This window comes from Limanda limanda, chromosome 14 (genome assembly GCF_963576545.1).
Source record: "Limanda limanda chromosome 14, fLimLim1.1, whole genome shotgun sequence".
In the NCBI taxonomy this organism is placed as follows: domain Eukaryota; kingdom Metazoa; phylum Chordata; class Actinopteri; order Pleuronectiformes; family Pleuronectidae; genus Limanda; species Limanda limanda.
The window spans coordinates 8,800,338-8,827,618 of record NC_083649.1 but is presented as its reverse complement, the minus strand read 5'-3'; the positions used below and the strand labels follow the sequence as shown (position 1 = coordinate 8,827,618).

The 27,281-nt window shown below is 42.4% G+C and overlaps 2 protein-coding genes across 2 annotated transcripts in view; both read right to left on the bottom strand.

The window, feature by feature from the left end:
- The window catches only part of pds5b (PDS5 cohesin associated factor B), a 28,930-nt gene extending 9,949 nt beyond the window's left edge, over positions 1–18,981 (bottom strand). The window contains exons 1-16 of the mRNA XM_061085605.1: positions 18,928–18,981; positions 12,135–12,262; positions 11,654–11,857; positions 11,263–11,349; positions 7,913–8,010; positions 6,903–7,029; positions 6,488–6,568; positions 5,832–5,972; positions 4,698–4,813; positions 3,719–3,813; positions 3,350–3,495; positions 2,213–2,364; positions 1,277–1,390; positions 641–722; positions 496–544; positions 236–375 (exon numbers count right to left, since the gene is read on the bottom strand). Coding sequence (XP_060941588.1) covers positions 236–375; positions 496–544; positions 641–722; positions 1,277–1,390; positions 2,213–2,364; positions 3,350–3,495; positions 3,719–3,813; positions 4,698–4,813; positions 5,832–5,972; positions 6,488–6,568; positions 6,903–7,029; positions 7,913–8,010; positions 11,263–11,349; positions 11,654–11,857; positions 12,135–12,242 — 1,740 coding nt within the window. The 5' untranslated portion in view covers positions 12,243–12,262; positions 18,928–18,981. The remainder of the gene's footprint in view (positions 1–235; positions 376–495; positions 545–640; positions 723–1,276; positions 1,391–2,212; positions 2,365–3,349; positions 3,496–3,718; positions 3,814–4,697; positions 4,814–5,831; positions 5,973–6,487; positions 6,569–6,902; positions 7,030–7,912; positions 8,011–11,262; positions 11,350–11,653; positions 11,858–12,134; positions 12,263–18,927) is intronic.
- A 6,323-nt stretch (positions 18,982–25,304) lies between these two features.
- Positions 25,305–27,281, bottom strand: part of fryb (furry homolog b (Drosophila)) — a 42,304-nt gene continuing 40,327 nt past the window's right edge. The window contains exons 66-67 of the mRNA XM_061085742.1: positions 26,752–26,987; positions 25,305–25,563 (exon numbers count right to left, since the gene is read on the bottom strand). Coding sequence (XP_060941725.1) covers positions 25,305–25,563; positions 26,752–26,987 — 495 coding nt within the window. The remainder of the gene's footprint in view (positions 25,564–26,751; positions 26,988–27,281) is intronic.

Sequence of the window (27,281 nt, the reverse complement as noted above, 5' to 3'; positions counted from 1 at the left end):
TTTGGTACCAATCATGTAAAAAACTAGTTATTGCTGACATTCTTATGTAACCATGAATCCAAGCTGCCAACATGCTTTGTGATAATGAAAACATAAAATACCACATGCAACTTAAAATACTGATTTAATGTTCAACAAGTAATAAACAAATTTAGAGACATTTTATGAGAGCACAATATTTCCTTTTGAGACTGAAACTATTCAGGAGGTGATATCATTTCTCACAGTAACTCACCACACAAACTTCCGCCTGCTTGCAGGAGCAGCTGGGACTGACTAAGGTTTCCAACTGATCTCTGATCCGCTCGTCATCTTCCAGGACCTGAGCCAGCTTCTTCACAAAGTCCTGAGCCTTACCCGGGTCCGGCAGGTTTCCTTTAGACACGCAGGATAAAAAGCTTATTGAAGGGTAAGGTTTTCCAGTTTCAGATTTTTCCCTCCCTATATTATTAAGCTTTTAATTCAAACCACTAGCTGCTTTTTTAAATCACTTACTTGTGATCACCATGACTTTGGCAAATACAGCTTTGCTGGATGCTTCAGACTAGGATAAATAACAAAACAACAAAAGCAAGATCAGAAACACAAGGCGAGGGTAAATTCATTTATCTGTTTGCTTTTATAGAAGCGTCAGAATTACCTTGGGCTTTTTAACCAAGTCCAGCAGGTCTTTGACGTTATGTCTCAGCAGATTCTGGCACTTCCACATCTCATTCAGAGCTCTGAGGAGGAGGAGGAGGAGGAGGAGGAGGAGGAAACAAAAGGTTGGACAAACAAATGTGGATGAGGAATTGTAGTAAAACAGTGGAGTTATTTAAAAATAAGTGATTTCTAGATTAAATTACTATATTGTTTCCAAAACCCTTTTTCCACTAGTCAAAAAACCTGCAGACATGGATACAATCAGTATTTACTTCTGGATCAAATTACTCTGTCGGACACACAATCAGCCCTGGCTCCGATCAGCAGTAATGGAAATGACACACAGGGGTGAACGTGCCAATTTGGCAAGACAATGAGGTGAGAGAGCGCCTCAGTGTTCAGGGAATTTGTGATGTCGACCATGACGCAGCTGAGGGGAAAAAACTAAAAAGGCAAACTCCTCTACTGGCAAAAGGGAAATGAATCATCACCTCTTTTGTGGGTTTATCAAAGTTTAAATAACCCGCTAATTTTGGCGTAAAAAAACATAATTTAATCTTCACTTATCAACAACATGAACAGGTCTATCTTAATCCGATGCCTAAAAGTGTGTGTGTGAGTGAGAGAAACTTACTTGACAGCATTAGTGTCCAGGGTGGCATACAGGTAATAAAGACACTTCATCCTCTCTGTGGTTTCCAGGTTGTGGGGAACCATGTACTGGGCGAAGACGCGCTCCACCAGTAACCTAGGCACACACAGATGCAAATTAAAAGCTGGAGATTTAAAGTACAGGAGTTTCAAAAATAAAGCAACATCTGTGAGCCGACGCCAAAAGAGTTCACAAAATGCTGATGAAGCCCATCAGAGCCAAGTACATCTCCCTGTATTTTGCAGTAGACCAGCGCTTTTAAATCTGGCTTCTGTGGCATTATTCCTGTGCATTGATGCATTTTATGCCAACCAGCAATGAATGGTTTGCCAGCGCTGCAAAGGGGAGCGACCAGACAGAGACAGAGCAGGCTTCAGTAACCAGGATAAGGAAGAGCCTATAGCGGAAAAACCTCAGGAGAGGAGAAGTTTTGGAAGCTCCAGTTACACACACTTTCACACACTCAGGAACTGCCTGATACAATACAGGGTTTTCCTGTTGGCAGCTGAGCAGCTCCCCTGCAAAAGATTCATTCAGAGATTAACTGCAACCTCAAGCATTTCTCTGAAGTTACATCTGAGAGCTTTGTGAATTTGTTGTTTTTTCATTTAGGTTGTTTTTTTTGCACAGGTGCCCACTTTGCCTCTCCATGGCTCATTGACTCGACGTTTCACACAATGATTTTCAACAGACCCCGGAGAGCTGCTGCAGGTTCCCCATGTTGGTGGAATAACAAACACCAAATTTTCCAGTCAAATATGAAGCGTTGATTCAAGAATTCAAGAATCTCAAATCGTATAGAGTATAGCCAGCATCTTTAGGAAACAGATTTAAATACTTGGAAACACTTCCTCCATGGGCTGCTTTGATTTTCCTACACTTTTATGACAACCGACAGAAACACATGCTCAGACATACCTGTCATCAATGCTGTTCTGGTAGTAGATATGAAGAAGCTTGTCTTTGATCCAAGATATCTGTTTAGAGGCCTCCCTGCCTCCTTCTCCCTGCAGCGAGTACTTCCTGTAGATCGATGCCAGACCCATCATGGCTTCCTTACGTACACGCCACTGATAACAAAGGAAGACAAACAGAGACAACTAGTTAAATCTGAGCTTTATTAGTTTCTACATTGGTCATAAACCCTAGAAGAAAAACAATCACTTAATGAAAGCAGGGCGACAGGATCGATGTAAAGACTGCGTAGATAAAAAGCCCTATATATTGTTGACAAGCTATATTGCTTGAGTTGGCACAAAAGAAACAACGCTATTTCTTGCCAAACATGCAGCAGTCATTTGGGAATGAACAGCCGTCTTCCCCAGATTAGCACAGCGGGGATGGCCGAGTTAGCTAAACACACCACATGTCTCGATATCAAATGCTGGATCGTAAGACGAGGGGGGGGGGAAGGAGTTTTCCCTTAAAGGAAACTTCATGTGTCAGCACAAGAAGAAAAAGGGCGAACTTAAACATGGCCATGATTTGCCACAAAGTGGATGAAACAGTCCAACGTGCACAGATTGGTGATGTATAATGAAATCTACGCTGAAAACAAGAAGCGAAAAAGATGAGAAATACCACAAACTACAGCATCAAATAAAGCAGACAGAGAGGCAGCTTCATTAATTAATTAGACCCAATCACTGAAACACGCAGGAAGGCTCACGAAGAGGAATCGAACCGTAACATAACTATGGGCTTTCCTCCTGGTTACCAGACACCCCATATTGCCCAATTCTTTATTCTTGAACGCGAATAAAATTGAGCTGGTAGTTAATGTTGAAAATGAGATGAGGATTACTCATATTTAGGCTGAGAGCTCTACAGATTTGATTATTTTTCTGCAGGTCATATTTCTTTTCTTGATATATTAGTGATTCTTTAAGCATAACAGAAAATCCGACTTAGTAATTCATGTCGTAACAAATATAACTATCAGCCAATATGAAATAAACGTGAAAGTTCCCTTGCTGTATTGTCCTGACCTACATGCAACACATTAAAAAACTGAATGAAAACATGCAAACACATTCACAGAATTTGGCCACTTACTCTTTTGTCCAGGGTCCTCTCCTTTACAAAATTCAGCAATGCATCATTGACGAGGGACAAGTCTTTCTTGGCAGCGGTTACTATAGAGACGATGACATCATGGCGAATGGCCTCCTCTGGGTCATGTGATCTGACCCTCAAGTATTCTGGGAGAGAAACACAGGAACAAACGAGTGGGATGTGAGGAAAGAAAAAAACAAAACAGCCACTTCCAACACAGACAACAAAGACTGCTTCTCGTTCAATCTGAATTATACACTCAGACTCGCTGCAGTGATTTCAATGGGTTTTACACCGATTTTACACGAGAGCAGGTTTTCCAAAAAATAAACAATTTGTCCAGAAGTTAGTTCATATCCTTTGATTTACCTGTGAGGTCCTTGGCCAGGTCCGGGTGGTTCATGAGACAGTGACTGGCAAACTTAACACACTCCAGTCTGATAGGCACATGGATGTCATTAAACCTTCAGGGGAGAAAAACAAACAAACTTCACTGACTGCAACTACAAGGCAAAAAAAACACAAACAGCCTTGAGCACATTTACTGCACCCACACACATTCAGGCTTCACTCACGCTAATGTTTTCATATTGCTGCTTTTCAGAACTAAAAGAATCTTTGTGTTTTTAGCTCCATATTGTAAATGACCTCTGTTAGCACTGACCCATCTGAAAGCGCATATACCACGACCGTTCATGTTCACTGAGCATGTCGGTGTAAACAGGAAGAAAATTGTCGACTCTGCAGTTTGTTTGTTTTGTTACAGAAAACATTACGGATGAGGAACAGCCACGGGGAAAGTAAGAGCAGGGATTTCTGTTGTCGAGCAGACGATGAGGTGGAGCTGTTACTGACAGTAAGTGTTTTGCTCTCACTGCTGCTGCTGGTAGAGTCATGACTGATAAGAACCAATCGGGAAGGGAGTGGGGGTAGTATTTTCGAAAAAAACAACTGCGTTTACAAATCCCTTCCTGAGTTTTTGGTAGTACTGTGGACGTCAGCTCAGGCAAACATATGGCAACAGTGATGTATTTTAAAACTAAAGGTTAGTGTGAATGAAGCACCAGCATCTCACAAGGACAAATTTCTGTATTTGTAATGTAATAAACTCATAAACCAAGAAACACAAAACAAGCTTATCCCAAAGTAAATATAGCAACAAATATCAGCAGAAATGTCTTTGTTTAAACAAATAAAAACAAATTAAGCAAAGCAAATCCAATTATGGCGTGAGACTAATAAGAAGCAATAACAGTAAAAACTCTGCATGTGTCTCTGAAATTGTCAAAACACAAATACTTTTAAGACTTTTCCATGGATCTGAAGATGCCACAGCTCTGACACCCACCTGCCCAGGTAACACTGCCAGAGTGGTTTGTTCTGCGCAGCCAACTCAGAGTCCTTGGCTCCAAACATCTTAGCCAGCAGCTTCACCACCTGCAGCCTCTCGTCATTATCATTACTCTGCAGAGACACAGCGGAGGAGAGAAATCATGCACCGAATTTGTGGATTGTACAGACACGGCCAAGTCATTTACATTAACTCCACTGGAAACATCAATCTTTTCATAACACACAGAGGCAGCAGTTTCTTTGGCAGCAATTTTTTTTCTATAGGAAAAAAGGAGTGAAGTTGAGGAAAGAGCAGAGACAAAGGAGGACAAGATTTAGGTTGAGGATGACAGGGTGTAGAAGCAGCAGGGTGAGAAAGAAGAGCGAGAGGGAGTGAGAGGAGTGTTGCTGGTTCACTTTCACAGGAGAAGGATGAAAAGAGCGAAGGTAAGAGAAAGAGGGAGCGAGACAGAAGGAGCGAGACACAGAGCGCTTGTGTGTCGTCTGTGGGGGAGAGATTTTATCGCAGCTATTATTTTGAGGAGGCAGCAGTGATCTACGCTCCCACCGAACAGTTAATGAGCGTTATCCATCAGCAGGAAGCCTTGATGAGACACTGCAGAGGCAACATTATGCTGACTGGCTGCCTTATCTTTCTAATATGAGACAACAAACATACACAGGGAAGAGAAAATGTGCAGTTCTGCAGTTAATGAGTCGGAGAACTCAGGTTTGTAGTCTGGTGTGTCGATAAACTCAAAATATCAATATCAGCATTAGTAGTGCTGCTGCTTCCGTTTCTGTACGAGCAATTCATTTAGAGTAAAACACAAGATTAATGACGTTTATTATCTCTGCAGATGAGATTATGTTTTATCCCTCGTCCCTCTGTAGATTTGTTTGGTTGTTTGTCAGCAGGCTTCCAAAAACTGCTGGACAGATTTATATGAAAGTTAGTGAAGGAAGCAACATTTTCTCCAATTTCCCAGGAAATAAATCCTTGGATCTTGATGATAAAACTTTATTGCAGCTTCAATTTAAGAGGATCCTTGGCTATTCTAGCTTTACTTATGACATGAACTGTAGGATGCTCAGAGAGAAAAACGAACAGCGACAGAGCTTTGATGTTTATCTGAAAGAGAGATTTTACCTTGAGTTTAAACTCGAGCTGAGGCAGCACAGAGAGCAGCAGGTGGCTGTCGATGTTGTAAAGCTCCAAGATGAGGTCAAAAACATGCTCGGACAGATCACTGACCGAGGTCTTCCCCAGCATCAGCACCTGGTTGAAGAACTGATGAAGGAGAAAGAGAGGGAGGAATAACGGTTTTAGATTTTCTTGCGACTCAAGCAGACTTCTCTTATATGTGGCTCCTGGTTCATTGCCTTCAATGCAACTTTGAAGCTGATTGGTGATAAGTGTGATGAGGCTGGGCATTAATATTTAAATGAATCAAATGTTTTCTGTTTAACAGCTGATTTTAACATCCACTGTATCGTTTGGTTTCATCATTTGCTCTGATATGAGTCTCTTGCATTGCCAAGTAAATGACAGCATGACTGGCACTGGTTCCGTGGCAGCATTTGTATCCTGCTCTTCTTGTTAGGAGACATGAGGCAAACTCTGTGGTTACAGTTAACACCTTTCAAATGAAACAGCAGTGAAAAGCATTGTTTCTGAATTGTATTACTAGTACACTAGATGAGGAGGTACATGATTGTAATATTTCTAGTATTAAATTTAGGAAGAAAATCACCACCGAGCTAGAAAGAGCTAAGACAAAATACTCAAGAGTGTGTTAATCTTACATTAGTGATGTACGGCTCAATGGCCTGAGCGGTCCTCTTCAGCAAAGCTTTGGCCAGGTCATAAGCTTGTTTGTTCAAATTCTAGACAGACAGAAAAACAACAGGTGAATACAAACAGCAGGTCAGAAACACGTTCATTTGATTTTGTGACAGAAACTTATAGATTGTTCTTGAATCTCATTAGGAAGATTGAAACAGACTGCATTACCAATTGTGTCCTGCAGGTGTCTCCTTGAATGGCAGGGTATGGAAAATGATGTTGGCTTTCCTCTACTGATGATTTTAACTCAATTCAGATCATCATCCGATACGGAGCAGTTTCTCATATTAACTTCATGTTAGGAGAAAGAGTGTGTGTGTGTGTTTGTGTTGTGGATGTGTGTTGCTGTCATGTCGGCCTCTGTGTGCACATTACCTTGTGTGCTGGCACCAGGTTGACCAACACTGTGTCCAACAGCTCCTGTGACACAGTGTCTCCCTCGCAGATGATGGAGCTCATCAGGTCCACCATGTGCATGTGCACCTTCTGGTTGTGGCCATTGCTATGGAAACGGGGAACAGAGCACGAAGGGTCAAAGGGCAGGATAGGCATCACTGCATTATTTTAAATATGACATTCAACATTCAATATTCCTACATATTTCTGTGGGTGTAAATCAGCTGTGTGACCAAGCTGCAGTTTGTGCACCACGGTTGAGATTTACTTTGATGGAAGCAGTGGTTTCTATAAACTCATGTTGTTCGCTTACTTAATTTCTCCTTCTGAAAACTCACTGTGATACTATGAACACACACTTACACTGTGGGTGTACTTGATCATAATGATCTGCATCAGAGGGGGAGGTAAAGCTTATTACAGAGATTTGTATCTCAGCAACTGTTGTCCAGGCTTTACTAGTCTCATTACCTCCCATTCACTGAATTGTCGTTACACGCACACACACACAAACTAAAGGGCTGCATTCCTTTGCACCTTCTAGCTCGCTGCAAACATTTCAAAAGGGAACCAGAGTTCTTTAGATTCCTCCTGTATAAAAAGGCTGTTGTGTAAGCACAACCTTGACCCACACACACACACACAAACACACACACACACTTTGTTCCAGTGGCAAAGATCCAACTCCAATGCTGCAGAATTCAGCCCTGAAGGTTGTGTTGAGTGGGGTGAAATTGAGAATGGCGGGGTGGGGGGGTGAAAAGGGGAACAGGGGGAGGGCAATCAAAGAGAAACAACCACACTCGGTTGGTTTCATGATGTAGCAGCAGAGACAACCTAAGGTACTAAAAGGAGAAAAGGCCACACAGGCTCATTCTGTTTTATCAGGACTGCCAGAGCTAGAAACATCATGGACATGCAGACAGAGATATGAACAATAACACTGAACAAGGGGGGGACCATGTAAGATTTGATTCAAAACGACTTACTTGATGACCTGGAAGAGCGTTCTGTAAAGCTGGGTGAATATCTCATTGCTGTCTTCGAGCTCAAAGCAAATATTGTAGGACTTCACCCATGCTATGTTCTGAACAATGAGAGAGGAGGCAGGACGTTAGTGACAATGCGACTCACAATGCGAATGCAAATTAGGAAGGTGAGAGAACGAGTGCGGTGAGGGTAGTGGAGGACCGGCGTGTCCAAATCCGTCAAATCGACTGTTCTTGTAAACACTCAGCGGAGACAAGTTGAGTAAGACGACATTATGGGCAAACAGTAAAATACATATGTCTGAACACGTGTGCATTAGCATCCATTACAAAGTGTCAGTGTTGTCCCTGCAGACCACTGACTGAACCTAAAAGGAAACCAGTGACCTGCTGTGACCAGTGACTTCCTGTCTAAACACACCGGACTTTTTTGGCGTTTTGAACGACTATTATAAAAAGGTGGTCACACAGTTTATACTCTGCAGCGAGGCTTCCTGCTGCATAAGCCGATGATAGTTATCGAATAAAAATGCAAAGATATGATTTGGGTGCAGGCGTGCAGCAGTAAGTGACTCTGACTCACTGAGTGTCACAGAGAACAATCATCAGCAAATCAGGGTGGAACACTTTCAGCAGCAGCTTTTCCCTTTTAGCCGGTTCAGAAAGTCATTGTTACCGATTAGAGTAACGCTTCGTCAGAACTGAGAATAGTTCAGATCTATTAAACTTTTGCTTCAGCTCCAACAAATCCAACAGAGTGAGACATCTTCTCTCTCGTAGCTCATGTCACAGTTCTGTCACATGTGGCAAACACCCGGGGGAATTTTACACCCCAAAATTTATGTTTTTGAATGATGATCTTCAGTATTTGGGTCAAGAGGTTCATAGAAATTAAGGTTTATGAACCTAGGAAGTCAACAGCTGTGATTTTCAACGTTTCAGGTACACAGGCTTTTTAAAACCAATATTAAACTATGAGCAGATGCCTGATAATAAAAGAGTTAACTCAAAGCCAGGGCCAAATTTGCTTGTAAATTAATTATTAGGGAAAAGCACAAGATACATTTATTTCCATCTGGGCAGCAAACTAAGAGGAGAGTAGAGAGCTGTGTGTCTCACAGGGACATTCGGCCATTTGACTTCCACAGAAAGTAACGTGTCCAAAGAGCTGTTTGATTTATTGCTCTCTGCTTCTTTGGCAAAAAAGAAAAAAAAAAAATCACTGCAGGGTTCTAATAATAGAAACTGTTAGTACACGATAAAGCATTCATTCAAAAACAAACAAATAACAGTAAATACAAGTCGACCTGAAAACAAAATCTGTTTACTTCCAATTAGACCCAACTTGCTTTGATTTCCCCAGGGAATAGACTCAGTAGTACTCAGATTCAAGTGAACTCTGATACACAAACGGCTACTGTAAGAGTAAATCAAAATACTGAGGGATTTTGGCTGATGATGTTTGAAGGGCTAGTGAAGGCAAACAACCTTTTATATGATGCTGCAGCCTGGAGGAGATGAAAAACTAAACTCTAGATATAAACATGTTTCCTATAAGTAACCCAAAGTGAGTCATATCTCCCAGCTCTGGTGTCATTTTGCCACCACTGCTTCCTCTGTGTCTCCACACTCGTCTTCCACATTATTAATTCAACACATGGTTGCATAAGATAGTGAGTTTCCAGATGTCAAATACTATGAAAAATTCCAATGATCGAATTCCAATAAAACACCTGACAGTGTGTTTCTATGCACAGATTGAGCCATTACGTCAGGAACCCATACAGCAAATAGGAGGACTGGGTGGAGTTGTCCACATTAACCTTGGGAGAAAGTGTCCCAGCTTCCATTTATAACCCGTTCAATAAAAGATCACTTCACCAGCAGAAAGCAGCCGCCACTGGTTTCTCTTCCCTGACTGACTAACAGTAGATCACATCTAATACAGAGGGATGGGGCTTTGCATCAACAGTGAACAGTGTAAATTAAGTGAAAAGCAAAAGTGAGAAAACAAGTTGTTACAAAACGTTTCCATCCCAAAACTAGACGCCTTCATCCACACAGCTTTTTAACTCAGATTACAACTGAAGCCCGGCTTGATTTTGAGGAGAGGCTGTTTAAATTACCATGGAACTTATCCATTACATTTCCTACATACCATCAGTTTGTGTTTAACAATTCCCCATCAGTCTGTCTTATTTTTTAAAAATCACTCTGCCTGGAATAATAACATTTTGGCAGAAAGATCTTTTTCCGCAGTAAATTTTAAATCCCCATATAAATCTTTATTACATATACTCCTCCCTCCCTTATTTTCAAACGACATTGTTTTTAGCTGCTCACAAGTCGCCTTCTACTTCTGTGAAAGCTTCATTCTCAGTGTGTGTGCACTAAAGGCGTCAGGTTTCCACATTGCACCTGTGAAAATGACATATTGGACCATTATGGCTTCAAAACTCAAATATCCTGCTCCTAAGTTGATGTCTTGAATCAGATTATAGGGAACACAGAGATTTTCTCTTTTCAGCTTAATGTGACAACATCAAACTATATCATCCTGCACAGTGAAGCTAAATCATCACAGTGAAGTAACAAGAAGAAGAAAACATCTTTAGCTTTAAGTTTCTCTTCCCTGCCACATTGTGAATTACAAATTTAAAGTATGCGACAGGCTTTAACAAGTTCTGCTTTCCTGAGCCTTCTTTGTCAATCATCAGTCAGGTTTGGGACCTGTATAAAACTGTGGTGAAGTTCCAGTAGCCAGTTCCCAGCTGGCAAAATATCCAGATTTGTTAAGGGCCAGTGGTGACACATCTCTTATCCAACCTTTCATCTCTTAATGTGCTTTTGATAAGAAATGTAGAACACGTCTTGCGTAGAAGGCTTCTCATTTTACTGACCGTTTCACTGGGTATAAATATCACTGGTGGGTGACTGTTAGCTGCCATTAATTGGTGCAGATTCTCTAATGGCTAAATCTAATGTGCTCTCTGCAAGCTGTGTAGCAAGGATTGTTCTGAGGAGGAAAGTCACAGTTCTCTGGAACATCCTCGACAACAGAGAGGTTTGTTTTTCCAAGTTCCCTTATCTTAAGAAATCAGATCAAGTCACACATTTTCAAGAAAATGTCTTCTCAATATTTTAGTTTCATAGTTCTGAATCAGGAGATCCTTTGTTTCCTGTCTCTTATTTTCACTTTGTAGCTACAGATCGTGAGGCACTGATTAGGCTGCTGGTGAGTCGAGATCTTTGAGTTCGAGATACTTGATCAAACGATTAGAAAAACAATTACAAAGGATTCAGACTCACACAGATTCAACCTTGGAGTTTGATTTGATAAAGTCTCTCACCTCGAGCAGGTAGAAGTATCTGTTGAACTGGGCGCTCTTGGTGTCCTCCAGTCCTTTGAGCTGCCTGGTGATAAACATGAAAATGTCCTGCAGACAATAAAGAAATACACAATGAACGCTCCACACAAACACACACACAGTTGTAGTCACTTGCCTAACTTCCAATAGAAGAAACTTAAAAATGCTGAACACACAATAAGAAGCAATTATGCATGTAATTATTTGTGTCTGTCTAACAAACAGCCTGGGTTTACATTGATCTATAAAAAGATTCATGTCATTATAAGTCTTCCGCCACATGCTGCACAAAATTATGGCATACTCAAGGGAAGATGCAATTAGATTATGTCATTAAAACACTGAGCAATTCTGATGGAGCAAGGGAACGTACCTTAAGTTTTTCTGGGGAGGTGTACGGTGCCTCCGGGGCGTAAATCCTGAATATGTCCGCGAGACAGCAGGCCACCAGCAGACGCACGTCCTTGTCTGGGTGTTTGAGGAAGAAGTCCGATGCCAGGTGGAGGGCCAGGTTCAGGTACAGCTCCTTCTCCTCCTCAGAGTCCTGGTCCATGTCCATGAAGGTCTTCACAACCATCTGGACGAGGGGTGAGGGTTTTAAATGGAGAGATCAGTGTTTAGCCTAAGAGTTTGTCTGTTTATCTAACCTAGGGAACCATAAGTGTAGGGCATAGAGATCAGTTTCTTCTGATGCACCATGCAAATACAACAATCAGATATTTATGTCAATACTGCATTGCTCAATTACTCATATATAAGAGTCTTAATAGCAACATTTGGATCTCAATATTTATACAAAAAAAACGAAAACATTATGACTAATAATTGCTGCAGAAAGGCAGATGGACACCGACCTTGAGCCTGCGGACCATTTCCTCCTTGGAGATTTTGTCAGATATCTCCTTGACCCCCGGGGGGTAGGTCACCTTCCCCTCTGCGGCTCGAGCTTTAGAGTGAGCCATCCTCTTTAGCTCTTCACTGCCTGAGGAGAGAGAGAGAGAGAGAGAGAACGTTTGTTATGAAACACCTGAGAGCAAGAGAGAAGGAGCTGAAAACAAGGACTGGAAACCGCCAAATCTTAGAGGAATTGCCAATCAACACTGTTAACTACTTGACAACCCAGGGGAAATCTCCCCTAATGCGGTTACTGGTTCGCAGCCTGGTAACAGCTTCCTACAAACTGAAATTGCTGTATTCAGAGTTGACTTTTCACTGCTGCGATGATTATCTCCCACAATTCATTATTGCTGCCAACAGCCTGTCAAGGATTATACCCGATTCATGTTTGGGGCATTCATATAATGCAAAATGGGCTTTGATTTTCCATTTCAATTTAGTCCACCTCTCATGGCCACATAAGTCACACTGCACTTCACACTGCTCTCTGCTAGAAAACTGAACCGCCTGACCCTCACTGCTGCTTTTTGTCTATTTGAGAAATTAAAAAAAAGAGACAAATGTGTTCAACTAATTCTATCTCAGCACAGCTCAGCCACTTTCCCAGAGTCAGGGTTTGTAGGCGTGTGTCTCCATGCTCAGGTACTCGTTTTTAAGTTTATTGGCACACAACCCTGTATAATGTAAATTCAGCCCGACAGCGGTCGTGTCAGCCACGTTGACGACAGCCTGTTGACAAACATAATCTTATGGTGATTTGTTAGTTGTCAGCAGGAGAGTTCCAGGAAGACAGTTCTGAGATCCGTATCTCTCCCAAGGACACTTTGACACAGGGACCAGAGGAGATAAGGATCAAACCACCAACCGTGTGATTAATGCAACAACCGGGGCCGAAGCAGCGCGACGCCGGAGTCTCTTAGTCTATCTCTAAGCACATCCTGGAAATATTGAACTAAGGGCTGCAATTAATGACATTTATTATATCATTCACGGCTTTTCAAATGTGAGGATTCGCTTTTTTTGTGTATATTATGACGATAATCTGAACATTTGTGTTTTTGTCCATTGGTTGGAATTAAAGCAAGATGAAAATATCACATTTAGTTCGTGGAAACTGGTGAGAAATGTTTCACAGACTAAATTATACTGTTTTTTTCTTCGTATTAACTCATCATTATCAATATCCAAGACATCTGTGCTGAAATCCCATGGCTGGTTAAATAATACAAGATTTTTTTGGTGTGGTATACTAGTGGTGGGGGAAAAAAATCGATTCTGTTCAGTATCGCGATATTTTGCGCCCGCGATTATATCGATACTGTAGCACAAAGTATTGCAATATTTTCTTTTTTTTTTAAAATACTTTATTTACAATTATATATGTAACATCCCCTGGCGGGCAAAGCATGACGAGGAGAGTTTCAGAGTTTAAAAGATACCTAGTGTTTATGCGGAAAGGATGTTCTCCACTGCAGGAGATATAGTAACGGTCCAGAGGAGCACTTTAACATCTGAGCATGTTGACCAACTCCTTTTTCTGAACAAAATTGCCAATATTCCCAAATGAATTTAACATTTTAGGTCATGACCTTGCAGCCAACTGGACTGGACTCTAGTACTACACATTTGTTTATTTTTTTCAATTTGATTGAACCTAAGTTACTCTTATTTATATGATTATTCTCAGGTTTATGTTACTCTATTATGTCTGCTTGATGTTACTGTATTGTATTTAAATAACTGTAAGTTATGTGCTGGGAGCTCAGCGTTCATGTGAGAGGTCTCCTATTCAGAAAAAAATTACAAAGGTCCTGTGTCCTGAATGTTGAAAGACAAAGTTTTTGCACTACCCTCTCTTAGTTTTTGCACTTCAGTTAATGTGTAGAAGACAATGTTGTTCACAGAATTAAATGTGACATTTGAAGTGAGTTGAGCAGTCTGATTTTCCTCATTTTTTGTAATGCCTTTGAATAATGTGGGGGACATGAATCGCAATATATCGCAGAATCGAATCGCAATACTTCCAGTATCGCAATACTATTGAATCGTGGCCCAAATATCGCAATACTATTGAATCGTCACATTTTTTCCAATTCCCACCCCTATGGTATACAGAAACACCATTGTTAATGTTGAGCAGCTGAAACTTGACAAGGACTATGGGTATTTCACACTGGATGTGAGTCATTAGCTGAGATGTACAGTAAAGCCCTGACCACCACCAACCTGAGCCACTTCTTACTATCAGGGATTGTAATACTTCCTGAAAATAGCTCCCAAGAAACACCATCTTTATGCCCTTATTTTGTCGCAGCTTTGTAAAACAGATGTTTGTGAACCTTGCATCTTCTTTTTCCAGGTTGTTAACCAGCTCCATTTCTGTCCTGGTTTAATGAGTCTTACAGTAACAGCTTCCTCCCCCTAAAAAAATATGTTGCGGAACAAAACAAATTGTATACTTCTGCGACCCGATGCTATTTCCAGACTATGTGACAAACTGAAAGCTACAAATGAGAATATATGACATTGCTTATTTATATTTTTAACTTGGCCTGGTTATGTTTGTGGGTTGGTTTGTCAGCAGGATTATGACAAGAACTTCTGGGAGGATGGGACACGAGCCAAGAAGGAACACATCAATTACATTTTTGGGGGCAAATCCAGGAATTGAGAAGTTTGGGCATTTTCCCACAGAATAAATCTGGCATATTTAGAAGACAGATAACTATGAGCAAGTGCAATTCGGTGCCGCCCAATTAAATTTAAGGGGACTGTTGTGTATATGTTTTCCTTTAAGCTTTTATATGTTTTACTTGACACTAATGTCATCATATTGTGAATTTATACACTATTTATTTGTACTCTAGGTACTAACTATTTGTGTTTAAGCGTCTGTGTAAGTACTTCTTTGTTGTTTATACATCTGGCCTCTTTGTCACCATCAACCTGCAGATGAAAACGTGCATTGTCCCTTTTGAATAAATAAACATGAACATAAACCGCTGGGTGGAGATCCTCTACTCTGAGCCCTTCTAGTCTTCTCCTGATTTTATTACAAACTATAAACCATTTATAAACATCTGACTTGGACAGATCCATAGTCCTTTTGGCAGAATTCAGAGTGAAGTGTAGAACTACTGTGCAACGACAGCACTTCCCACAAGGTAAATTCTGTCTCGGTCTTTTTTCCACTCCGGCTGCCATGTATGACAAGTTTGGCACTTAGGCTTTCACTGGTTAACGACCCAAACTGACTGAAGTGTAATACGCCTCAGAACTCAAGCCTGTGGAACATATAAATGGTGTTTCTGTCCCGCTCCAATATCACACCCCACAAAATCCACCCAAATACTTGCATGTGTACTGCTAATAGCTGCTTTTACATGAATGAACACACAATCGGGCTTTTCTTGTGCGACTACAGACTTGTTTGTGATTATCTCATAACACATTTATCTCTGAAGGACAATTGATTATTGTGAAGTAGTGCGGGTCAATAGGTCTGCCGGCTGACAAAGGCTCTTTGTGGCTTTGATTTAGAGGCCAGACTGCAACACTGAGTTTTTTAATCGCAATCCAACCATTTTCCGCAGTTGTACTCTGGCTTTTACACACAAACACACACACACAGACACACACATTCACAAAGCCAAAAGCACAAACTGGACATTGGCCGGCAGCCAGCTCGCTTGATTCTGACCTTCTGTTCCCTCACACAGCTGCTGCCAAATCTGAGTCCATATCTCTCTCCATCTACCGCAGTGACACAGAGAGAGAGAGAGAGAGCGCTGGCGGCCAATCAGAGCAGAGTAAATCTCGACTTAGGGACGGTCTGGGCGCCATCCATCCGGGAGACTTTCACTTTGAATAAGAACCCGAACCAAGTGATCACACACAGGCCAACTTTACCCCAAAGTGAACCTCCCGAGCAGGGGTCTCACTACTACCTTATCACAGTCAGAACACATGTATCCCCCCCCCACTGAGCCCTTTAACACATCTGCCAGCAGAAATACGACGACTCAGCGCGGCGCCCCTAACCTAATCTGAACCTGGACACTGACACCCCCCCAGGTTTCTACCCACAGGCAGCAACCAGAGGAAGGACACCACTGGACACCAGAGGGTTGTACGAGTGAACTCAACGACCTCCATAAAAAACACATACACAGACACACACCAAGTGAAGGAAAGCCCACAGCTAAGGGAAGCATCAGATTACCCCCCAGAGGCAATGACATGAAATAAAACAACATTTACCAAACAAACTAATCTCTACCAATCTGTGAAGCCCAGTTAGAAGTACACAATGAAGCAGAGGAAGTAACACAAGTCCATAGGGTTATTAAGATGACAGTTAAGTTTGGTTAAACCCTCTAAGAAGCCACTTAAACTACACAAAAGCAACTCTGCTGAATCACATGTCTCCAGTTATTAGGCTGCTCAGACATTTTGGTTTCCTCTCTAGTCCATGCAGACACTAAAATACCATTCAGGCTTTTGGCAGAGAAAGAATTTGACCAGACACAATTTCTTTTAGTAAAAGGGAAAGTGCAGTCTCTGGGCTGCAGCCAGCAGAAGGAAACATTAACTGCAACCAGAAGTATGACAGCGCAATTCCTGATGAAACACTCATCCGTGAAATGTGGTTGTGTGCAAAGCCATTTAATAAAAGATAGTGAAAAATATGAACAAGCTCAAACACTGAATTTAAACTTGCCAGGGCTGTTATATTAAATTCCAAATTTGGCTTTTTTCTGAAGTCGTATTAAATTGAATTTACTTTAGGTTATTCCATTTGAAATATAATTTTATTAGCGCTTAAATTGGGGTTAGGCAATGGAACAATATCAATATATATATAACAAAGGCTCAATATATTTAAATAGAACACTTATGAACTGTACAGACACATTATTGATCTGCATCTGATTTGTTTTTTTCTGTTTATAGATTGTTTATCATACAAGACACAAACCTCAACTGGGACCAACAATCTTAATATAAACTCTAAATAATAATGTGGAATTTACTGTGATGATAATCAACATCAACTGATTTCTACTAGATTTTAACCTTGATATAATTTAAGAATCACAATCAAGTTGTTTTCCCATACAGGGAATATGCTTTGGTGGCATAAAAGTGATGATGGATGTAAGTCGAGAAGTGAAAAGAAAGATAAAGTTATGGATATAATCCTGTGAGTAAAAGGAGAAAGATAAGTTCCCAAAGTACAAGATTATAATGAGAAGAGAAGGCTGCACATTAATATGACAATTAAATGGTGTTAATTATGAATAGTTACAGAGCTGTACAGCAGTAAATATCGAAGCACCCAGATGATTTTAATTGTGTTTAAATTGGGGCTAGGCAATAGAACAATATCATTCTATAAAGACACAAACCTCAATCAGGAGCAACAATCTTATTAACTCTAAATAATAATGTTGAATTTACTGTGATGATAATCAACATCAACTGATTTTTACTAGATTTTAATCTTGATATAATTTAAGAATCACAATCAACAGGGAATATGCTTTGGTGGCATAACGGTGATGATGACTTTAAGTAGAGAAGTTATGGATTTAATACTGTGAGTAAAAGGAGAAAGATAAATATAAGTACCCAAATTAAAAGGGTATAATCAGAAGAGAAAGCTGCACATTAATATGATAATTAAAGGGTGTGAATTATGAATAGGTACAGAGCTGTACAGAGGTAAAGTACAGTACAAGTAAAGTACCCCAGGTGATAAAGACCCTGGAGTTTCCCACTGACCATCAGACAATAATCAATAACCTCAGACTAGCTGTCAGACTTCCTCAGACCCCCTGCTGAGCCCAGGGGGTCTGAACCCCCCTCCTGGCTTTGTGCTGCTCCCCAGACCCCCCCGGGGTTGTTTTGCAAAACCTTATTATGAATAAAACAACAAGAACCATGTGCGCAGCCTTCAGAGATCCACAGCCCGGGCTGGAGGAGGCTAACCCCGGCTGTGGAGTCTGGGAAGCAGCCGATCAGAAGCTGAATAAAACATTTACTCTACCAGGCAATAAAAAAATAAAAAGGAACAGCCACGCTGGGAGTCACAGGGACAATATTTAGCCTCCGAGCAGCAGAGGGTCCCGGTTAGCATTAGTGGTGTTTCCCCGGGGGGGAGAGGGGCGCAGACCGGGGGGAACACTGCGGGGATGTGGGGGTCTGTATCGTGGAGGTCGGGCTCCGTGGCCGGGCCGAGGACCGCGGGACACCCCGGGTCCGAGCGGTGCAGCCCGGCTCCGTGCTGCCCTAATGTGGCTAATCGAGTTAGCTGCAGTTAGCCTGCTAGCTAGTGCGCACAGCGGAGCTAGCGTTAGCATTAGCAGCAACAATCTCAGTGACAAGAGGGCGGACACTGGACAAAACAGCCCGGTCCACCCGCCGTTACACCGACCCTCCCGACCGGGGAGAAGCGACCGGGACCCGCCGCTGGTCACCGGAGCTGCCGGGACACCGGGGCCGAGGAGTGGGCTCGTTTATCCCCTTGCTAACCCTATTGTTTTGGGGGGTTTTGCGCCGGAGGACCAGGTCGAGCAGCGCCGCGGATCCGCCGAGGAGCCCGGGCGAGCGAGGCGGGCTGAGCTCAGCTCGCTGCCCGGGGGAGGAGGAGGGAAACCCGGCCACTCCGCGGACACTCCACCGCCCCCGGGCTGCGGCTCGCTGTCCGCCGCCGGGTCCCGATCCCGCGGCTCGGTGCATTTCTCTTACCTGTTACGGTGAATCGGGATCCGTCGCGTCCTCCTCTGCAGCTCTCTTCCCCCTCCTAGCTCCAAAATGGCGCCAATATGTGGAGCTCTGGAGCCCATGGGTCCGAGTGACCAGCGAGGGCACAGCGCCACCTATAGGGCGACTGTATGTAGGGCTGAGTAATCATGTCACTCCACATAAATAAACACTAATTATTCCTCTTTAAAAAATGTGTTTATTCTTTCGCCGTTTGTTCCACTGGTGATTTTTGGCTAATTGATTTAATTCTGTGATTCTTTTTTTGCCTAATTTAGTTGTGCAATAACAAGTTCAATTTCATACTGTTGGTGTATTTGTTTACATTGCACATTATTAGGGCCCGAGCACTGACAGGCACGGACAGACAGTGAATATAACAGTGACTATTGGACTATAGGATTATAAGGATTATAAAAAGGATTATTATTGTTATTATTATTTCTTTTTCAGGCCAATGAATTGGCTTTTTGAGGGCTTTAAACATGCTCAAATTCTGACCAAAATGTGCAGAAAATTAGAAAGTGGTGAAAATTATTATTATTATTAATTTATTTAATTGAATTTTTTATTATTATTTACATCCTGCGCAGTAGTGGACTGCGCATGGTTATTTTAATTTAATTAATTTTGTTAATTACATTTTGTTTTAATTTGTTTTTTTTTTAATTTACATAGTGTAAGATATTGTGCAATGAATAGGTGATTGTCCTGCCAATTTTAGGGGGGGGTTTACAGTTGGGGAAGAGTGGGCATTGAACCGCCAACCTTGTTGTTGGAGAATGGCCACTCTACCCCCTAGGCCACACCGCCGATTGCTGGAGGCTAGATTGTGATCCTCTCTTAAAGCTCTGGTGATGGAGGTTGTGGGTCAATGTTATAAATATTGTCTTTGAATGTTAAAATTGATGGATATGTGTTGACTTTTTTAAAAGGCACTGATGATAATTATTATCAAACCTCTTCTCAGTTAAATCATATGCTGATAATACTTTTTATAATAATAATAATAATTATAATTTTTTACATATGTTGATGACCACTCATAGCACTTTACAGTACTTCTTTTGCCATTCATACATGGGGATCGAACCACTGACAGCTGCCCAGGGACCAATAAAAAAGTATTGTATCTTAACTCACCTTAGTTGCTGAACTGAACAGATATGTGTAAAGAAATGTATGCCATTTCATTCATTTAGTTCATAAATAAAGTTTCTCATAGGATGTGAATTGTTTTTTCTTTTACCGGTGCTGCTGAACTATGGCCAGTTTAAAATCTTAAAAATAAATAAACAGATAAATAATACATACATTATTTTCTATTAAGTTAATACAATACTGCAGTCTGACCATTGTGGAAAACAAGGAGAAAAAATGACTCCACAAAAAATGTGTTTATTCCAAACCAATGCATCACTAAGGAACATTTTGACAGTTGGCTTTATTGCCTCTTCTGTGGTTTGTGTCGAGAGTCTAGTTTTTCCTACAGCCCCTGAACGCAGCAGCGGAATGAGGTTTTTCCATAATAATCTGATAAATGAAACATGGTCACACAAACATAATGTTCTCATTGGGAGGACGTCCACGTTTCCTGGGTCTAAAGGTATTTTGTTTTTAGAATGGTAAATGTTTCTTAAGTTTGTTTTTGTCTTGACATGACTGGGACCATGTTGGAAATAACTTGTTATCCCATGGATTTTGTTTGTCTTTTTCTCTACTAATCCATAAATAATAAGTCAATCAATCTGTCCATCAAATTGTATTTTATCAAGTCATTGCGGTTTCTATTGACTATTTAATGGAGCCATCCATTTCTCCCAAACCTACAACAAACATGTTGAAGTTTATGATTCGATTGATTATCACTGATTTTACTTTTCCTGAAAAGCCACATAACTTTTAAACTACAAATTTATTCCTGATGTTCTGAGAAGGAATAAAATGTGTCAAAGATCAGCTCCTTGCTTTGTCTTGTTTTTCTGATGGAGCTTTGTTACACCTGAGCTGTAGGGGGCGCTCCAATATAATGTTTCAAACTTTGCTACAGAGCAACCCTAATTGCGTCGTGCACGCCCCTGTTCCTAATCAACCAATCAGCACTGCAGCTGTTTAAATGTCTCTTAAAATACAGAAGCACAAAACTCAACACATGAAGATATTAAAAATCAGATTTCATACAGACTTCAAGAGATGTGGTAATCTTCAAACCCTTAAGGCTTCCTCCTTATCTTTTTACAACACCTGTCTCCACCAAGGTAATTTGAAAGTGCTTCAGATCTGATAAAAACAAGATATGAAAGACACATGACACATTAACAGGATTTATTGAAAGATTAAAATGAGTTAAAAGAATAAAGAGTACTTGACAGTTCAGAAAAGGAATCTGAGCAGGAGGGAAGGCTGCTGTGAGTCTGGGATCAGTCTCGCTCCTGGCAATGAAAGTTTAGGATTTACAGTTTTGATTCAATAAACTGTAAAAAATGGTAAAAAACTTGTGGTTTGTTTTCAGTTCCTGGAGCAGAGCTACGGCTTCTTCCACTGCAAGACGTGCAGCCTCCGGTGGGAGAGTGCTTACGTGTGGTGCATCTCTGGAACCTGTCAGGTACGTGCTTCATTATTAACTGCAGTGTGCCATCAACATGCACCACATCATGTTTAAATCATGTGCACGTAGATGATGCTCAGTTCTCTCGGGTCAGGTGTACTACAAGCAGCTCTGCAGGAAGTGTCAGGCCGGGTTGAACCCGTTCGAAGTGGAGCCCAACATCTGCAAGGTTCATAAACTCTGTCCTGCATGAAGAGGAAATGTTCAATTATCAGCATTTGGAGGCTTTTCAGTTTCTTCAAGCTTAAACATGTTCCCCAGACTGACCTGTTCGGTTTCTTCTCCTGTCTCAGATGCGTCTGACTCCGACTGCATCTGTTGAAGAGTCGAGGCCCCTTCACGTCTGTTTTACCTTTTACGTGTCACAATTTATTTGTTCTCCAACCAGCGAGTAGCTGAATTTCACAAAGCGTCTCTACAGGTCTCCGTTTCCCTACGTTCATCCTGGTGCCTGAGTTCACGTGAAAATGTTATTTTGCTAAAAGACAGTATAAGAGATTAACATTGCACCTCAAATATGAAAATGTTGTAGATTCTTACTTCCAACGTTGTGTTGTCTTTTCTGTTTGTTTGTTTGCGTGTGAGAGCAGTTTGTTAATTTCTCAACAAATGGTTCTTCATGGAAACAATCAACCATAATGTTAAGTGCTAATATCTCAGAGCAGGTGAAACTAAAAGCAGTCTGCACAAGTGTTCTCTGCAATATGGTGATGAAGTAGTCTGCCACCCTCTGAGTGCCCTTCTCATTTCATTGTTTGTTTGTTTGTTTGTTGGTAGAATTACGCAAAAGCAATTCATCCAATATATACAGAACCTTGTGCAGGAGTAGGACATGACTCATGGAAGAACCCATTACATCTTGGAGTGGACCCAGATAAATGGACCGACTCAGGATGTTCTTTACTTTAAAAAAGAGTTTTAGCCTCAGTGGAGTGATGCACTGTCAAGAATCTTTCTAGTATTGAAGTTGCTCTTATTCTTGAAGTGTTTTAAAATTTGCACTTTGCAGCTCAGTTCAGGTTTCACTCTTACTGCTGGAAGGCAACATTCAGCTCTTTCTAATCAACAAAATAATGATTAATACAATTTATATTCAGTAATTCTGTCAATGAAACATGGGTCAGTGCAACTCTTGACCTGGGTTATAACTATGCCTCGTCCTAGAATCATCCAATTGATCAAAAACTGAAGTGCGTTGTGAAGATTAAGCAAAACACAAGAAGTAATTGATATGTCTTTACTTTGACACCGACTTGAACAGAGCATCAACTCAAAACAACTTCACAAAGGCTGTAAAAGTATTTACAAGGTGAAAAAAACAACTACAGTCTTCATCTAAAAAGCTTTAAAAATGTGCAATTTCATGTTTGGCATGCACACACACACATTCTCCCACACTACTGGGGGGGGGACACACCCGCATGAGCTCAAAGCTCCCTTTTGTACCTCATACAAACATGATTGTTAATAAATAGTTCCAACACTCCATACAGTACACAGAAGATGCATGCATGGCAGTTTGAGAGGACAACACATCGATATAAAACCTAGGTCAAATGAGTTGATTTATAGCTGATCAGATATAAATAGGGAGAAGACATTTGTACAGCGAAGGGGAAGTGACTGCTCGGGGACGGGGGACGGGGGGGCGAAGGAGAGTCACAAAAAGTGGCAGACGACAGGAAGTGTTGAACTTCAGTAGTAGCACGAGTTTAGTTTTGAACAACAACAGAGAGCGCTGAATGTCAGCCTTCCCTCACGTGTAAGGTCACTACAAACCACACACAGACATATGCTACTATGGTTGTGTGGCCATATCTATTAACAGTATACAGACAAAAGACAAAAAATATTTGAGTGTATACATGCACCGTCCTCTTTGCATGTGAACATGTAAGGTCAAAGTGTTACAGTGTCGGACAGGGAGTTATATATACAGTGTGCACACTCACTAATGATGCTACAGCTAGCCACGGAGGAGTGTGCGTCACGCGCAGAGAACGGCAGGATGAGTCCACCATTGTTTACAACAGTAGCCGGAGGACAAGCTGACACAGAAGATAAACAGAGCGAAGGGCAGCGTTAGGAATTACTCTTGAATATTTTGCATCCAGCTCTTTCTCAATCAGTCTTTTCAGTCGGTCTGGAGAGGGCAGACTCTCCGGGGGCAGGAGGGACGTGGGCGTACAGTAGAAAGCATCCAGCTGCGTCATGCATTGCACGGTTTCTCAAAGCAGCAGGAGACACAACAGGACAGAAGAGTCACTCCAGGTTTTGGCTTTTCCCTCTCGGTAAAAGTGACGTCCCTTTCTCTCACAGTAACAAAAACAGTAAAGTAACTGCCCTCCTGTAACATTTTTTCCATTTAATACCAAAATTCCATTTAGTGCAATAGCGAAAAACTGTAACCAGTTATAGAACGCAGTGTCGCAGGTAGTTTTCCTCACTGGTGAGACAACCAGCCAATGGTGTCCTTCCTGAAATAGGCAGTAGCAGTCGATCAAGTTCATCAGGTCTCGAGTTCCTCTGGAAGCAAGTTAGAAATCTGAGCCGAGCAGATTCTGCGCTGAATGATGAGAACTTCAACTAGACGCACATCAATCTCACAACACGAAGCTGCAAAGCGAAGCTCGTTCTCAGATAGAATAACATCAGGTCCTCTTTGTCAGCATTCAGCATTTTGTAGTATCCAGTGGGTTCAGTGATACATCCCATTATTCCGGGGTCATGAGTCGCTCTTCTTCAACCGTTAGAATCTCCAAGTGTCTCTGGTTTGTCGTCTTCTCCTTTTCAGATTGAAAGATCTTCCGGTTGGTCAGAAGTAATGAGTTCTCTGTCACGTCTCAGGTCTGAACGTCTGACGGTTCATCACTCAGGAGCCCCCCTACGTTCAACAGGGGCCGGGCGGCGTGCCCCACCTTCCCCAGGTAGCGAGACAGGGGCGTAGCGGCTCCACCGAGGGAGCAGCAACAACCCCACGCTGCAGCCTCTCCTGGACCGGTGGGGCAGGGAGGAGGAGGAGGAGGAGGAGGAGGAGGAGGAGGAGGAGGAGGAGAAGGGAGGAGGGATGAAGACGGGACAGGGCCGCGGGTTAAGACTGTGTCCGGGTGCAGAGCTGGAGACGGGCTGGAGCCTGGGATGTGTGGGAGATGGGACCCGGGTGGAGGCATGGGAGAGGTGTTTGTGTCCCGGTGTGAGAGTAAGTTGGGTTCTGAAGCTACAGTCAGTAATGGGTCTGATGTCAGAGATGATATCGAGTGTCTGGTGCTGTTTGAATGTGACAGCGTGGATCTGTGTGTCGAGCGTCCTCTCAAAGGATAATAAAGATTAGTGTTCTCGTCAAGATAACTCCTCCTCGGCTCTCGTGTGTGTGGCAGATTCAAATCCGTTTGGCCCGGAGTGTTTGAGCAGCTACGTGATGAGAAAAGGTCTGGAGGAGGTTTGGCAAAACCCGGCCAAGAGGAACCAGAGTCTGCAGCGGAGGATGAGGAGAGGAGAGAAGAGTCTGGCTCACGCTCTGGATGTGGTTCTGGCTCTAGTGGGGGGCGGGGGGGTGGGCCGGGACCTGCCTGGAGCTGAGCAACCGGGGCAGCAGAAACACAGGAGGAGGCAGAGGCCAGGTATGAGGGTGCTGGGCCTCCTCTTCCAGAGCAGAGGGAGGCGGAGGGGGTCTCGGAAGGGTCAGCGGCTGCAGCGATGGGGGAGGAGGGGAGGGAGGGGAAGGAAGGGGAGGGGGGGAGCTCCTGAGGTCCTGTCAGAGGCTGGTCCCGGACACGCTGGAGTCGGGGAGGTAGGTGGTGACCACCCGGTAGCCCTGGGCGCGGCGGATCATGTCGCGGATCTCCCCGTTGAGCTCCAGCAGCTTGGAGCAGATCAGGCTGAGGTCCTGGCGCGAGCCCACCAGGGCGATGGTTCCCGTCTGGCCCAGCGTCTGGTGGCGGAAGTAGATGTTGAGCAGCGTCTGGACCTCGGTCTCTGAGCTGCCACCGAACACTCCACTGGGCCACTGCCGCCTGAACATGAGATGAAAAGGAGGGTGTGAGTAGGGTTGCAAAGGGGTGGAAAGTTTCCGGTAAATTTCAGGAAACTTTCCGGAAACTTTCCATGGGAAGTTAAGCTCGGGAATTAAAAAAAAAAAAAAAAACTACTCAAATTAAACGCTGAGCAATAAAAACATCATTCAAAACTCTATTTTAAAGATGTATGGAATCACACGCTGCACGTTGAGTTTCAACCCTCCACTGTGCATTCTTCCATCACATGCACAGATAACTCCCAGCATCCTTCACTCTACAGCAGGGCTACTGAGGCCTGCTGTAGTGTGCAGGACTAGTCAGGTTAGTTTCAATGATATTACTGGGGAAAATATATTAGCATGCTGATTGAGGATTGTTCATCTGTTTATCCAGCCTATTTCCATTCATTTATCCATCAATTCCAACAAAAATATGTTTACAGACGATTCCAATTGATTGGCTAACTATTTATATCTCTGGCATTGCATTAGTGTTTTTTTACAAACTTTTTTCTCATCTGATTCTACAGAACAATGCCACGTGCACTATCTCATGTGTGGAGACATTTCACCCCATCCAATGTAGAAGGAAAGGCTGTGTACATTTACAAATACTGTGCAAAGACCTATGTTAAGAATGACACAACAATGCAGAAGCATATAGTCAAGTGCCCAAATTTTCCTCAGGGCTCAAATCAGCCTATGACAAAACAAAATGTTTATATATATGTCTGTATATGACAAGGTTAATGCAGTTAGTATAAATTACCCACAACATTTCCAGTTTATTCCCGTTAATTCCCGTTAATTCCAGTATATTCCCGTACATTCTCGTTAATTCCCGTTAATTCCCATGGAAAGTTTCCAACTTTGAATATTCACGGAATTTTGCAACGCTAGGTGTGAGGTCAATACACAGGTTTAAATAAAGAGAGCAGTTTATCGTGTGTATATGTTTTATGTTTAGATGTCACTGTGTGTTCCCTCACAGAACAAGGGGATGTTTAATGTCATGTTGATGAATGTTGGGAAAGAATCAAACAGTTTTCGATTAGGTCAAATACTGGGATGGTTTTTCATGTAGTTCTAATAATGGGAACAAATGTTGCAGCTCTGGACAACAAATGTGTTTTTTATCATCTGAGAAGTCTAGTGTAGCAGCTTTGTAAACAGAACGGTCACTCGCCTGCACTCCTGGATGTAGCGCACAGCTTTGGTGAACTCGAGGTTCTTAAGGCACTCCAGGATGGCCTGCACGGCTGCCTCTGAGGTCGGGAAGCTGGGCACGACCACGGCGGCGGCCTGGGAGGCGTGAGCGTGAGCGTGGGCCAAGAGCTTCTGCTCCAGGTCGCTGGCCACCGCCGCCTCGGCCGCCTGCAGGCTGGTCTTCAGATCGGTGAGCTCTCGAGACATGTTCAGCAGCTGCAAGAGGGGGGGGGGGGGGACAGACGGGGATTGAGTGTGTGTGTGTGGGTGTGTGTGTGTGTGTGTGTGTGTGTGTGTGTGTGTGTGTGTGTGTGTGTGTGTGTGTGTGTGTGTGAGCTTTATTGTAATCACAGTTCCAACAGCATTTAGCTCAAACCTGAATAAGGATTGTAAATCATCTCATAACAAACTGACAACTCTGTTTAAATTAATTTGTCATTCTTGGACAAAGTATTACAGTAGTTGTTTAATTTCCTTTCCATTAAAACCAATTTCATTACATTTACCACG